Here is a 16,358-nt window from a genome sequence, read left to right on the forward strand (position 1 = left end):
CCCCGATCATGCACGGATTATAATGTCCCTGTTTAACATTTATAACCAACCTTACAACGACATTGCAAAGCAAACACATTGTTTGTGTGTATATGATCGCTTAGAATAAAAAAATGTATGACAGCAAACAATTTAGAAAAGCATGCAGGGTAGCATTCTTTCAATTGGATTAGTCACAGCTACAATGCTGCAGCGATAGCAAATACACGCTTGAATTTAAGCTTGCCTTATGTTTCCCGGAAGAAAAATTAGAACATTTCAATTTACTTATGTACTGAAAGATGTGAAGTCAGTCGGTGCTAAGATTTGTGCGAAATAATCGGAGCTATAAGAATGACAGAGGCGAAACTCGCAGCGATTAATCTCCGACCTTCTTTCATTCCTTCTTTGAGCTATAATTTGTACCAGGAACAAACATGAGGGACAACACAACATTCACAACATTTACACTGCTGTATGTTACACACATGCTTGTTTTTGACCTTATTCAGGAAGGTTTGCTGCCCTTATCAGCGCTATTTTTACGGACACAGCTCAGACTGGCAGCGCAATCTGAGTATTTACTCATATTCTTTAACATTGACCATCAGCCCTAATGCACAGAGCTGTAGGGAATGTAACATCCTACTTATGGCAGGGTTTGGATAATATAATTTTAATATATGTTTAATGTTCTTGAGAGAAAAAGGAGAGGGAGCAACGCATCTCTGTCTCCGTATCACCCACAATTGTATCACAATTGATGGGCTCAGTGACAGAGCCCCGCACAGCGGGGAAAACCGCACATTTTCAAAAGCATCTTACCTTCGTATACAGGGGCCATCGGTGCAAGGATTTCTGTTATTCATGGCAAAAGAATAAAGGGAGATTTCTGTTCAAAACTCAATGAAAATCTGCCATCTTGAAACAGTGATGAGAGAGTCGCCGCGGTCTCCTGCATTACTGGCCCAGTTCATTAGTGAGGAAAATGCTCATAATTCATATCCAGACGTTTTCAAACGTACGGTCCGACGCGAGGGGAGCGACAGAGGAGAGGCTGTGCCATTGAAATCCCAGCTGCAGTGTGTTTGTGGAGGCTCAGATGATGAGCCGCGGACGGTGACAGGTTTACTTCAGCTATTGTGCGACATGTCTGTGGAGTGAGGAGTCTCTGCAAAAGTTGCAGTGGTCAGAGCGCAGCGAGTTTGGTGTACAGTGAGCGAGTCGAGTGACGAGCGAGTCGATGGAGGCAACGAGGAGACGCATCACTCTGGACTCCAAAACAAAAACTATAATAAGAGACGTATCATCATCATCATCATCATCATCATCATCATCATTATGATCATTGTTTACGGAGGGATATCATCACAAAAACAAGAATAATGAACAACAATGTGTATCCTTTAAAAAGAAAAAAAAAAGAGAAGAATATATGTTGTTTTTTTTATTATTAATTTAATTTAATCTGCACAATTCAAAAATACACCAACATAATAAAGATGAAACAAACTACAGTGCAGACAGAGGCAGCAAATCCACTGGGCTTAATTCAAGCCTCGACCTAAATCATGTTAAAACTTTACAATGGTATAAAGAACACAATTTTTATTTACAAAAAAAGAATATAAGGAATGGCAAAACTATTAAAACAAGATATGTTTATAATAACAATAATAACTACGACTCAGCAAGGCAAGTTTATTTCACATTCACACACATATGCAGTTCAAAGTGAAGAAAGGCGAACAGAAACATTATAACATTTACAACACAATGAAAAATAAATAAAATATTAGAATGTATTTAAAGTAGATTAAAAAATACTACTACTACTACTACTACTACTACTACTACTACTACTACTACTACTACTACTACTACTACTACTACTACTACTACTACTAATAATAATAATAATAATAATAATAATAATAATAATAATAATAATGATAACAATAAGAAGTATTATTATTATTTATAAAAAGTGTACACATAATAGTAATAATAATACACTTTAAGCAGAATCCATGAATATAATGCAACACAAAGTGTTTAACATAAAAGCAGATAATCATAACATTATGGTAAGACAAAAAACCCAAGGAAAATAAAATATTTAATTAGTAGAATCAGAAACAGAAACAGAAACAGCAGGATCAAGTACAGAGGCAACTTATTTGTACATGATGTAGTTATTATTTGGACATGATGTGACTATATCGTCAAACAGCTGTCGACGTTATTCACAGCCGTGCAAAGTGCATCTGTGTTGGATGATGCTGCGGGTGTTTGGTCAGGCCTGCGTGAGGCTGAAGCGCTCCTACAGTAGGCTGCTACAGAATGACGACATGAGGTCTGCACAGAATGAACTGGAGCGGAATCGGATTACATAGGCTCACACAAATGTGAGTAATCTCTCATTTACTAGCGATCCTAAAATGCACTCACATCAAATATACGCACAAACCTCTAAATTAAACATGTCGATTTAGACATGTGGGTGGTTGTTAATGTGGCAAGTGCATTAGAGCAGCAGAGCTATTTCACCCTATAGCCTAAAGTACACTAAACTGGAAATACATTTGAAAGCTATATAGAAGTGCTTGGATCTCACCATAGTCGGATAAAAGAATCAAATATTTCATCACAAAGTCACATTGTGTCACTGTGAAAAAGCAATCAGTGATGCTCTATCTTCATACTGTGCATGTTCTAAACCATGCAGCTTTGCAGCGAGTTATGCAATTACTCATTCAGTTTAAGTATGTCATATACATCATATACATAGAGCTGACCACGTCTACGTGGTGATGTAAATGCAGGACAGGACATACAGTACAATGAGGTCATAGAGGCCCACAGGGTCTGCAAACCTGTATTTGTTTGGCATTAAAAAACCCAAGTAATGCAAGCCTCACATCAACAGTGCATTGTTTATTCATGCTACTTCCTCAACAAAAGCCACTATGTTCCTAAAGGGACATACTGTGTACCATGCCGTGGTGAACAGCTCTATACCGATATGCTTAACATGTAAGATTGAGAATATCCTGAATGTACAGTATAAAATACACAACAACATGTTCAGGTCCTTAATTATTCCCAGACGGATATAGGCATACAGTAAGATACAGTGTCTTTATATACTTCTAAATCTAAGTTTATTATCATATTTTAATTGTTTTAATTTGCCACACACGCAGATCAATTTATTTAAATATAACTTTAAACGTATTTGGAGATTTCAAAAAAAAAAGTGAACTCACAATGTTCATTACAGCCATTCATTGCATAGCTATAACTTTATGAAAGTACAATCAGGGCTGAAGTTGAACCAGGATTGAGCTCTGCAAAAAGGTATTTCCCAACTGTTTGGGAAATAACTCAAAAGTTCCATTTCAAGTGTTTTGTGTGAACTTCTTTCTGACTGCTTGTGTTGCTTTCCCAAATGGACCTCCTCTACATAAACACAAGCAAGTGTTTAACTCTAAAATCTTACCATTAGGAAATCAAATGATTTGGTCAACAAGTTGTGTAACAGGTTATTAAACCAATGTTATAACACCCAACTTAGGCCAATCAGTGTAATATAACCCTAATGTAATGTTTTCAAAATGTCCGAACACAGCAATTATGCCCTGAAGTTTCATTAAAGCCCAGTCAGGGGATGTGGAAGACATTGTGCGTGACAGACCAACAGATGATGACATGTTGAGCAAACAGACAGACAGACGGACAGATGGGCCGAGGTAATTACGTCGGATTAATGCTTCTCCTTCCCCCCCATGTTCATCGTGTAGGACAAATGTGAGTAACGGGCCAGAACTACAAATCCCAGTGAGTGACGATAACACACAGGTTGATGTGGTGCATGTGGATATATCCCACTAAACAATAAAACAGGTAGATTAACAACTAATAAGAGGTGGGAGGTTGACTGTAAGAAGAAAGGATTAAGATAGATAACTAGAATAATACTGGAAATGTGAGGATTTGTTATTAACTAAAGGTTAATAAAAGTTTCACATTTGTATGCCTCTGTGCTCGTCCGTCTGTCCCTCTGTCTGTCCATCCGTCCGTGCCATTCTCCTGAACATGATATCTCAGAAACGCCATGAGGAAATGTCTTCATATTCGCCAAAAACATTCACTTGGACTCAAGGATGAACTGATTAGATTTTGGTGATCAAAAGTCGAAGGTCAAAAGTCAAGGTCACTCTGACCTCAAAAAACACATTTTGGCCATAACTCAAGAGTTCATAATGTTAATTGTGACAAATTCACACACATCTCTAATAACATCAAGTGAAGCGATGACATTGTGGACAGACATGGATGTAAACTGTAACTTCACTAGTTGGCATACAAACACAAGCCGGTAATTCTGGTTTATTTCATTTAAGAAATGAGACACAGTTGTGTTTCTGCCGGCAGTGCAGGATGTGCAATTATAATATGGCCCCAGGCCTCTAGGGCCACCGCTAGTACTAACTGGTTCCCCAGTCATAGCATACACAGCATACTATGAGACCAAAATGTCTCTTGCTATTATCCGATACCTCTTTCCGATGACACTTATCTGTGCCGTGCGTTGTGCTTGAGGTTTGGAAGTGTATTTGCATTTTCATTTTGCTGTATCCAAAAGAATTTTTTTTAATTTCAAGGGTTTTAATTGAGCAATCGAACACAAAATAATTAGTCTGCGCCTGTACCTCTTTAAGGTTTTTGGTTAACACATGTCATCCCAGGTGACCTGTTTGTTTGCAGTCTCTGTTATTTGATACCTTATTGTCCGGGTGAGTAAAAGAATACAAACTGTTATTACGGGTGAACAAGTATGGAACAAACGCAGCAGATAGAATTAAACCCACTGTAATTATAAAGACTTACAGAGTGTATTTACTCAAGACTCACTTCTACTGAGTATTGGATGATCCTGTTTGTGTTGACACAGGACGGAGTGCAGCCTGCAGAGTTAGAGGACACACATCTTAAGTTTAAACACAAGTTAAGTCTGGTTTGAGTGCGGTTGCGTCGAGTGTACACAACAAAAACTGCTTGAACTTTCCTGAGACTTCAAAAACAATGTGAAAATACATATTTCATCTCTATTATTACACAGCAATTGCCTATACTTGTGCTTTATATACTGTTGGCTACCACTCTTTCATTATCTCCTATTGCCTCGTACTTGTTCAGGTGCGTCTTATATCCAAAACTGAGTTACGTAGGTGGTCCTATATAAATAAATACCTCTTCCCATCTCTCATTATGTTCATTCTCTTAAAGGGAAGTCAAGGAACCCAAACATCTTGTGTTTTCCCTCTGCCCCTCCTGTGTCGGTGGAAAACATGCTCAGTGGTTACTGACCTCTAACCTCTCGTATAGAACTGAAATAGCCTCTGTGCTGATTCAGACCCCTAACTGCTTTACTCTACTGTTTAGTCCCGCAGGTCCAATTATTACCTCTTACATGTTAGAAATCAGGGTTGTTTCTTGTTTCGCTGACATCATTGACTTTTAAATTGACATTTCCATGGGAAAATCACTTTCTCTCAGCTAGTTTGTTTGAGAAATAAAAAACATGCCTGAATAACAACAAATTCCTGTTTGGTACAAGGACCAACTAATCTGTTTTCACGTGTAACGTCAAATCATTTCATGCATCAGTAACATTTGTGAGTTAATGACTTCCAGAGGTAACTACAGCAGGTCATAACAAATCCTCTCACAAACACAGAACTTTTAGAAACATTTATTGACGTCTGCATACAGTGATGGAAGAAGTATTAAGATCCTTTACTTATGGACTAAGAACTAATACCAGGATTCAAGAAAATGTACTTAAAGTATAAAAGTAAAAGTACTTTCCATGCAGCCAAATGGGCTCTATAGTAATAATAATATACATTATAATTTTAGATTCTTTGTATTAATACATTAACATTTAACACACATTTTAATGTTGTAGTTGCCTGCAAAAGCTAATTGTATTAATTGTTTTTAAATTATTGGGTGGTTTAATTTACTGTATAACAATGCATTGTATTCCACATACTCATAGGTTTGTTTAAGTCTTCAGGTGCAAAGTAACTACTAACTACAGTTATCAAATACATTTAGTGAAGTAAAAAGTATAATAATTCCCTGGAGTAGAAGTATAAAGCAGAATAAAAATCTACTCAAGGAAAGTATAAGTACTACAAAATTGTACTTGAATTCAGTACTTGGGTACATGTATGTTACTTTCCACCACTGTCTGCATCAGCCTTGACTTCCATGTTCGCTGTTGTTTAACTCGATGTGTTGCAGTCGTCATGAACATGTTTCAGCTTTAGCATTAGAAGACTTGATTACTTTGATGATTTTCCTCTCAATGACAATCAAGCTTCATGACGAACTCAGTAAGAGGTACCCAATTATATATCAGTGTTCATTACGCCATCTACAACACCTGATAAACACTCATGAGGAAATATATCTTAAAAGAGGAAATTAAACTATAAAAATATCTGAGTTGTTAAACGAATGACAACTCTCCTACACAAAAGCTGTGCTTTCTTTTGTGCAAAAGGCGTTTTGTGGTTTTTGTTGGTTTGTACGAGTGTGTTGTTTTTCCTGCCTGCGAGAGCTGGTGGTTTTTACCAGGCACCTCGGCAGAGTAAACAGAATTTAGATTTGTCAGTGATTTTTGCATCGACTCCCTTTTTGATTGAGCTACGGTATTTCTTTAACAACAAACAAGCCGCATGAATTACAACCCAAAGCTGTAAATGATTATCCCATATGCTTCACACGCACCAATGCATGCAGTTCTGTTTTCAACAATCAAGCAATTTGTCATGCCTTATAAAAAAATCTAGAGCACACTGAGTAGCTTCTCTTTCTCTTTTTTTGCTTTTTGAGCACTCAGCAATACGCTTCTCGAAATGTTCTTTTATTGTGTTGCAACGTCCTGTCTCGTGTGTCTCTGTGTCTCTTTGGTGCTGCTTGTTCTTTCCACTGCTCAGCCGGGGATGGTCTTTGGATGTTTGTGAGAGGTTTATCATTGACACAATGTTACGGGACGGACACGGCCTCCTGAGGTCACGGTGGAAGGGAAGGGTAAGGGCTCTACCAGGCTGCAGACAAAACTGCTAGGACAATTAATAGACAGGTTGCCTTGGTAACCAACCAACTAATCCGTGTTGTAGCACAGTCCAAAGAATCCTGAAGAAGAAAGTACTTACTGTCTTACATGTAGTACAAGGTTTGATTCTTAGATGGTACACACTATGACTAATACACATAATAAGCCGAGTCATCACAAATTCATTACAAAATGTTGACACAGTATGAAGAGCTTTTTGTTTTTTCTGATCTCTTCGCTTTACACCCGGATTTGATTCTTTTTCCATCCAGATGCCAAACATCTGCAGTTACATGCAGTGTCATTCTCATGTATGCTACAACATTTTTGCAGCAATACTTTTCTGTTTTCTGCAGCAAAAGGAACAGATACAGTCTGTTTGGTGTTAACAGACATGTTACTGTAGACCAAAGCTTATACAACATCTGACTGTGGCTGTAGGGTTGATGTTCATGCATGTGTCCCATGTTTTGTGAGGTACAATTACTATTTTTGTCAATGGAGTCTGGTGGCTTTGAAGAGCACTCATGAATATAACGACTTCAGTTCCCTGTTGGACGTCAAGGTAAAGCGGTGATACTATTCCAAACATAGAGTTCACTTAAACTGATATTGATTTTATTTTGTACTCCATTAAGCTATTGAATCTGAAATGTGAAAAATAGCACACTTGGGACCCAAATAACATCACCTCACTGTTCCATCCCAGCCTCTAGTCCACCATGTTAAACACAGGCCAGCAAAAAGAGCAAATAACACATATGGACATGCCATCTGTACCGCTCATATATATATATATAATATATATTCACTGTGAACACTCTGTATTTGTTTAACACTTTTTTACCTTTCTGGTTTTGACCCCCGAAAATGAAATCGAACCTGCATGCCAGTAGGGGGTTTCAAATGTCAGACAAAGCCTTCAAGGGGAATTTAGGGCTTTAAGTCTGAAGGGTAATCAGTATGGACTGACCTAAGCCAACACCACTGCATGTGAAATAAAGTCTTTACAAAGTTAAATAGGTTTCTACACACATTAGCCAGAATTAGCATGTAACCCAGCCTTGCATGATTGATCACACAACTGAAAAAAGGGAAAGAGTGAATGCAACCCCTACTTTCTTTCTCTTTGAGAACTGTTTAGTGTTACAACAAGCAGAGTGCCTTCCATGTATAGTGTACCTTAAAGAGACACACCAGGTTTCAGCTCCTCTATTGTGGGATGAACATTAACCACTTAAGATGTAGCACTTTCAAACAATGTGAGTGCTTTTGATGCAACTTACACCACTGCTGAAGGTAGTGTTTCTTATTTCTCTTTTGCGTTTTTATTATCTGTGCCAATGCATATACACACGGGCACAACAAATGCATGCACAGGCACACATATGCATGCACAGAGAGGGAAAGAGAAACTTTGTCCAGAACATGTACAATCCTGTTTGTTTGTGAGGTTGCAGCTGCTGTGGAAGTTATGTAACCTGTTATCAATATACATGAAGATTTATATGCTATAGAACACTGAAGATGTGCATACAAACTTGCATTGCATGAAAGCAGCTGTGCCCCCAAGATTAGAAATGACAGGGTTCAGGGAAGTCGAAGTCCAGAGACAAATAGAGAATTACTCCCACACTTTCAACTTTACTCCTCAGCAAAACAAACTAAAGGTTTTGTCCTTGAAACACAGCCCTTGTCAGTGGTTTCTCAAGTGCTGTAGGCATATGCACGGCTGTTTCTTTCCTGTCTGACATGCTGAAAAGCACAAGCCGTGCATGCTCTGGGAAATCAAAAAGCCTCCCTCGTTTTAACAGAAAGAATGTCTCTCCTCTTCTATTTCCTTGAGATGAATGCTCTCACTGTCTACAAGGAAATGCCGCCAAAGAGCGTTAACGATCGTTATCTCGGAATGGCTTAAATGCTGAGCTAAAGCAGTTTTGCACACAAACAGAAAGAGGTAGGAGAATTTTTTTTTTAGCATGAGTAGAAAACATTTCCTCCCCCTGGGGCTGTGGGTTCAGCAGAGTGTGTTCCAGAGTGTGGCAGGCAGACTGGGTTTCACACTGCTCTGCTGGGCAGGGTTGAACCTCTGGTGAACTCACCCATGGTGAATGCAGAGCAGTGTCTGAATGACTGATTGACTGACCCCACCTCTTGCAGATCCAGACAGTCCCTGTCAGGTTTGTTTGGTAGTTTCAGCTCTTATTCCTGCATTGGAGATCACAGGTTAGAGTGACACCTGCTGGAGTCTGCAGAAAAATGAACGGGCAATCTTCCTACAATGGATTTGTGATTTATGATTCTTGAAGCCTAACTACACGTGTTGAATTCTGAATAACAAGATGGCTCACACAGGGATTTTAAAGATTTTAAAGCGAGACACAACAGGCAAAAACAATATGTTTTCATGCTCTGCTCAATTTTGAGATTTTGGGCTATTTTGCTTCAATAAGATTTTTTCTTTCAGACTAGGGGAAAGAAAACACCCAATAAATATATTCATGTGTCTATTATACTAAAGAAAAATCTATTTGCTTCTGCAGATTTATTCTTAAGTCGCCAAAAGTCAACATAGAGAACACAACATAGTAGATAATGCCTCATTTATATATTTAAACATAACATTTTATAAAACTTGTAATACACAAAACAATTGTCTGAACGTAAGTAATCAACTGGGGAGATCCATGTAGATATATTTTAGTTAAAATGTTTACACTATAGCGTCTTGTAAATTTTTTTTTACAATACTCATCTTTAAAGGCTGTTTTCTCAAAATGAGTTTTTCTCCTACTTTGTTTCGAGGGGTTTGTTTATGTATCATTCATAGCCTGATTGACAGAACATGTTATTCATAAAAACATGTCCAAAATTGATTTATTTATGGCTGTTGGCAGTATATTGAACGTATGGAGTGATACAAGAAATAATCTAAAAGTCCCTCTTTAAATATCTTTGACCGCATATTTGATTTGATCCGATTTTCACATTTAAACAGAATATTTCAGAAAACTTCTAATAAAAAGAAGATTTGTCATAATGTAAGTATCAACTGGAGAAGTTTGAGGGTGATATCTATTCATTTTTTTCATTCATCTCATTCACCTGTAGTGTCTGGTGTTCTTTCTGTAACTGTAACTGAGAAACTTGGGATGTAAAGAAAGCTGGCACAAAGCCTGCTTGCAGTACTAGTTGGACTCTGTGCCCCAGCTAACCTTACATACGACTACATATGTTTATTGAGAGGCGGAGGTATTTGTTGCTCTGAAAATAGAAAAAGGGAGGTAAGCTTTTACAGCTGAGGGTTGTAGTGTATGGTTTGGCCAGCATGCCACATGTTCCCACACAGAGTCCTGATAATAAGGAAGCTGATAGCATGATGAATGTTGTCTGAAATACAATGCCTCATGGCATTACTGCCACTGTAATCCTCCTCTCATCGCATCTCCTCTCCTCTCCTATACAATGCTCTAATGGTAGCTAATCACTTAAACTCTGCAGTATGCTGTGTAAAGCGTCCTTCACATGATAGGAAATGTTCTCTTCTGATGGCGGTGAAAGCAGCTAGTTAGTTTTGTTTCTACGGTTACCTCCCCTGTTTGCCTGTGCTGCTTCATACAGTTGTTTTTACTAATGGCTTTATGTTCTCAATCGCTAGTTTCAAATCTTCTTCAATACAGCATGATGCTAATTTAGTAAATGATGGTTCCATTTAAGTAGACAATAAAGAAGGGTATGCTCTCGTGACTGACAGACCCTTTCACAGCACGTTTTTAGTTCATGTCAGTTGTAACCCTTTTGGTTGTCTAAAAATTGCATTATTCAGCATTCAAATGTACTGAGCTCCACCCTGTCGTCTCCCTTCTTGTTAAAAAAACAAGATGTCAACGGGTGAAATGCTGAACTTCAAAACTGTTCAAACGAGTGACGCCATGGTGACTACATCCATATCTATGAACTGAAGCAGGATCCATTCAGGCTCCCGTGGTTGCGAGTGGAACTATTGACATATTCTCAGACGATCTCACAACATGTGAGCTTTTACCTGTTCTGCTAATCCAAATGGGTCCTTTTGCTGACGGACAGAGTGAGTCATAGGGGGGTCAGAAAGACAATGCTGGTGATGCTGATCTTTTTTTAAGGTTACATTAGTTATTAGTTATCAACAGAGTTATTAGAAAGTGTCAATACGTGCAGCAGTCACGATGTGGTTTCAGAACAAACCACCAGAGTTTCCAGAGTATAAATTAGATCGTATTATCCTCTGCTGACTATATGACAACGCAACTACAACTATGATTAAGATAAAGTTACAAAACATGACTTCATGGTAGTAATGTGCAAGAGGTCTTTTCCTGTTTTTCCAGAGGATGCTTATCCCGCTGGGAACAAGCAGCTGGATGTTTCCGCAGCGCAACTGTTGAGTCCTTGGTGGTGATAAAGCGCTCAATGTCCTGTCCAGATTGTTCAGGAATGTTGGAGAGGAGCTCAATGATCCATATGTTCTTCACCACATGGCAAAGCTATCTGGACTCTTCAGATCACATCCAAACCAACGTGTTTCATTAGAGCTGGCTGGACACGCTGTCGGTGGGGGATTAAGTCTATAAATCACGGCTGAATTACTTATTGAAATCAGCAGCAGGCTTGTGGAGAGATATTCCCCTGCAAATCTTAATCGACTGATTGTTGACGTAAGCACGTTTCTTTTGTCTACCGGTCTGCAGGAGGGTTTCATTGATGGGGACAGCAGTTTGTTAAGGGATGTGTGTTTCTCTGTGTGTGTGTGTGTGTGTGTGTGTGTGTGTGTGTGTGTGTGTGTGTGTGTGTGTGTGTGTGTGTGTGCGCGCGCGTGTGTGTGTGTGTGTGTGTGTGTGTGTGTGTGTGTCATTAATAGAACGGATATTAGGATACAGAGGGTACAACTGGGCACATTTACAAAAGTACAGTTTTTATGATGCATTTCAAATAGGAATTGTTTTTCAGTGGCACTAAGAAAGTGTCACTCACATCCACACATCATACCAGATACTCATCTTCATGTTTAAAGATGAAGCTTTGTTACATTTTTACCAGGTAATGGGAAAACTATTCAATTAAACAGTAATGTAAATGGACTTCTATTGCATATGTATTCATAGTTTGTCATCAGTAGCCAATCATGTAGTTTGTAAAGTATTTATATATGAGTAAATACAACTTTACTATGTGATACTGTGAGTAAAAAGCCAGTATTAGCTTGCTACAGTTAGCTTGGTCTAGAGTTAGCTTGTTGACAGGCACAGTGTTAATGCCTGATGGGCCTTTTAGCTTTTACCTCTTCTGAATTCTTAACTTTGCTTTACATGTTTTCCTTCAGAGTTAATTGGTGGAGCAGCTGGGAGCTACACAGGTGAGGATTACCTGAGTACATAGTTAGCTAACGGACAAAATGATACAGAATCGTGTTTGATATTTACAAGATAATAACATTTACTGAATGACAATCATTTTATGAGCAATTCATAATTGTTCTCTTCTAAATGTCTCAGAATCACTTTTTGGTTTACTTTGAAGAGAAAGATCAGGGATAATCCATCAGCTTTATCTACTATGAATTAATTATTACATAATATAAGCAAAATATGATTTGGGAAAACCAGTTAAGGTTTCTGTGAGTGTATCAGATGGAACATTCAAAGACTCAACATATCTGCACAAAATTGCATAAAACACTGTGTTTTCAAATTCAACCATGTTTTTGATAGAATATTCCTTTAGTAGATTTTCGCTGCATGCCAACAAAAGTAGGCCAATAAAGTACTTCTTTGAGGTTCATATAAAATTCATGGTTAAATAATAAAAAATGAGAATGGATGGGCCTGCAGTGCCGAAGGAAAGCAACCTTCAGAGTAGGTTCTGCATTGGCACTGAAAATAGCCATTGAACATACATCACTAATGCAGAACAGCAACTCAAGGAAACAGGGTTGCTATAGCACTGAAACATATGCTGCTGTCTGTTTACAGCCAGACTTCATACAATCAGCCAGTTGATAATCAAGGAAGTGTTTTAGAATAAAAGGGAAATCTTGAGTGCTTCCTCTAATTATTCCTTTTTCTTTGCATGTATTGCAGTATTGTTATTCGGCACAGTTAGCAGGAGACAGGAAGAGACCTTCACAGGCCTACATGTTACTAATGTACGGCATAATAGCATCTATTTTTATCTATTTTCAAGACACATTTGACAATCTATTTAAACAAGATAATCTTGTAACGCTGTGCTTTGCACCAAGTGTGCATATGTATAATAATACCTTCACTCCTGCTGCATACACGTGAGTTCATCTGTGCATCTGTTTGTTCAGTGAGTGTGCTAAAGAGGAGGAGCTGCTAGTCTTTACAGCCTCTGTTATAATCAGGATTTCTTTTTGCTCAAAAAGGGTGAAGCCCTGACAGATGAGTCAGCAGCTTCTGCTAAGGTGTCAAAAGACTGTGTGCATCGTAAAGCAACCCACTGCTTCCACCCTTTACACGCTCACACAAACACACATTCTCACACACAAAGACACACGTGCGGATCACCGAGAGAGTGGACATAGGACAGCTCTGCTGACTACGCAGACCCATTCACCTTCCACCCTCTACGTGCACAACACAACTTCTTTACAATTTGCTATTTTTCTTGATGAGCAAATAACATGAATAATTGAGAATCAACCATCTGAGGAGCAGATCCTCTTCTAACCAGAAAAGAAGGTTATTTGGTAGTGTCGTCAGGGACATCCACTGCTTTCTTTTGACATTTTCAGTTTTGTCCAAATTCACATAAATGTCGTTACCACTGATAATGTTGATCCCATTGATGTCACAGTGTGACGTTGGCGCTTTGTAGAGTTCCATAGATAATATCTCTCTCCACAAATGCCTGACAAACTACTAGGAACTAAAGGGTGACATACTTTTAGGGTAACACTTCAGATTGGGCAGCTGTGGCTCACGAGGTGTCATTAGGTCGTCAATCCCCAGCCCTGTGGTCAACATGGACAATATACTGAAGTTTAGGGAAGATACTGAAGCCCAGATTGCCAAATGTTAATATCCCCTGATGAACATGATGAACAGGTTCCTTGTATGGCTGCCTCTGTATGAATGTGTGTGTGTGAATGCTGACTTGTGTTGTTGTAGAGACCAGAAAAGCACTATATAAATGCAGTCAATTTATCATTATTGAGATTTCAATCATAATATCAAAAGTAACACATCAGTGTCCCTCCATCACTCATTCACACTGACCTTTTACAAAGTTTTAAGTAAAAGAAATAGCAAAATAATAATACAAAATGACTAAATAAAGAAATTAAAGAAATAAAAACATTATATAATATATTAAATAATGAAAGGCATAATCTATATGTTATCTATATATAAGGGTTTTTTTCAGTCTGTAATACTGTTTAATTTTCCAAGAAGGACATGAATTAGATACAAACAAACGCTTTATGTTTTCTTTTCACACTTTAAGTCTTGATGAAGTCCAAAGTCGATTGCTTTTGTTGTCGTTATTGTTCTTACAATAGTGTAGACAGATTGCAACTTCAACATCGAAAGCCACACCTGATGTGTTAGAATGAAAAGGTCATGTTAAAGTGAATCTGTAAAGAACAATCTGATCTGAGAGAGAATAGCCCATTATCAGTTCACTCTATTTATGTCTTCCTCCACCTCCTCCCCATTTCTCTCTTTTAAAGACATCCAGGCATCAAACGATGAGACACTCAGCGCCTCCTAACAACAGGAAGAGGGTCTGCCCCCTCAGAGAGCTCCTGCTAATCTCTCCCCTCGTCTCTGCCTTTATGACCACGCTGACGTCAAAGGCCAGTCTTCTGTTATTGTTTCTCGAGGACCAAAGTGTCTTAGACGCGGGATTCACACCAGCGTCGCGCTTCCTCTCCGAGTCTAGAATAGCTGTCCTCTCTCTCAGGTTGGCAGCGATCGTTGAAGTCACCTACAGTACAGCGGGTGCTGAGAGGGCCTTCTTCGTGACAAGCAGCCCGGCCTCCCTGGGGGGGACTGGCTGTAAATATCGCTGTTGTTGTTGAGGTGGATGATGTGCTCTGTGGGGAGGGATTCACAGTGCTGTGTACGTGTGTTTGTCTGTGTGTGCTTGTGGGCAAGAGCATTAGAGAAGGCACAGGTAGGGGGTATCCATGTGACTCACAGTGAGAGGAAAGGCTATGGATTAAGGGTCACATGTATCTTTTATGTTGTTATATGAAGGTAGAAAGGCATATATGGCAAGGCAATATAATATAATAGAGATACAAACAAGCTAAAGGAGAATAAGACAGGTCTAAAACACAAGAATAAAAGTCACAGTGCAAGATATGATAATAATTAATGGAAAGCAGCGGCAAACTTCAGCCTTAATTCAAAAGAAGTGAGAGTTGCAGCGGACTTGCAGTTTTCTAGGAGTTTGTTCCAGATATATGGAGCATAAAAACTGAACGCTGCTTCTCCATGTTTAGTTTTGACTCCGGGGACAGTAAGGCAGACCCGTCCCAGACGACGTGAGTTCTGGATGCTTCTTAATATAGCAGAAGATCAGACATGTATTTTGGCCCTAAACCCTTCAGTGCTTTATAAACCAACAGGAGTATTTTGAAGTCAATTCTTTGACAGACAACAAGCCAGTATAAAGACCTCAGGCATGTTTTCTCACTCAAATCATTTCCTTATCTCTAATTTTTCCTTTCTATTCTCTTTTCTATTGTCTCTTCCTCTGTCCACTCCTCCCTCCCTTCTATGCTTTGTCATCCGTCTTCTGTCTGTTAGAGGAAAAACATTCTCCCTTTCCTCCTGCCTCAGTGGTTCATTTCTGTCTTGTGTTGTTTGTGGAGGCTCAATGGAGCGTCACTTACTGGCCCCTCGACAGATTCCAGACTACACACTGCAGCTGTGGCTATAGAATAGACATTAGAGCTGGCACTGCGTTGCTCCAAATGACTTGCTCTGCTTTCAGTGTTTAAATAATGGTCTTAGCACAGAGTTAATGACAGTAGTGGGAGGCCAAGTGATGAACACACCGTTTTTGGTGCAAAGTGTTCCAGCTAGTGAAAGCTGAGGATGGCCCGGGTCCCCGGGTTAATAGGGACCGGGGAGTGATATGTTGTTTTAATGGAAATGAAGGCAGCTTTAGGGAGGACATTACTGTGATTCTTCCATGTGTGATGTTTTGAAGAAGTGAATGTGCCCATTATTTCCTC

At 38.9% G+C, this 16,358-nt stretch overlaps 2 protein-coding genes across 5 annotated transcripts in view; one reads left to right on the forward strand and one right to left on the reverse strand.

Annotated features, from left to right (window-relative positions):
- hipk2 (homeodomain interacting protein kinase 2) overlaps positions 1-1,145 on the reverse strand; it is a 72,952-nt gene extending 71,807 nt beyond the window's left edge. For all 4 annotated transcript variants that reach the window (XM_029432880.1, XM_029432878.1, XM_029432879.1 and 1 more), the window contains exon 1: positions 805-1,145. In XM_029432880.1, the coding sequence (XP_029288740.1) occupies positions 805-823 (19 nt within the window). In that variant the 5' untranslated portion in view covers positions 824-1,145. The remainder of the gene's footprint in view (positions 1-804) is intronic.
- Positions 1,146-9,049: 7,904 nt separating this feature from the next.
- tbxas1 (thromboxane A synthase 1 (platelet)) overlaps positions 9,050-16,358 on the forward strand; it is a 61,224-nt gene continuing 53,915 nt past the window's right edge. The window contains exon 1 of the mRNA XM_029433457.1: positions 9,050-9,068. The gene's annotated coding sequence lies outside the window, so the exon portion shown is untranslated. The remainder of the gene's footprint in view (positions 9,069-16,358) is intronic.

Source organism: Cottoperca gobio, chromosome 6, assembly GCF_900634415.1.
Source record: "Cottoperca gobio chromosome 6, fCotGob3.1, whole genome shotgun sequence".
Lineage (NCBI taxonomy): Eukaryota > Metazoa > Chordata > Actinopteri > Perciformes > Bovichtidae > Cottoperca > Cottoperca gobio.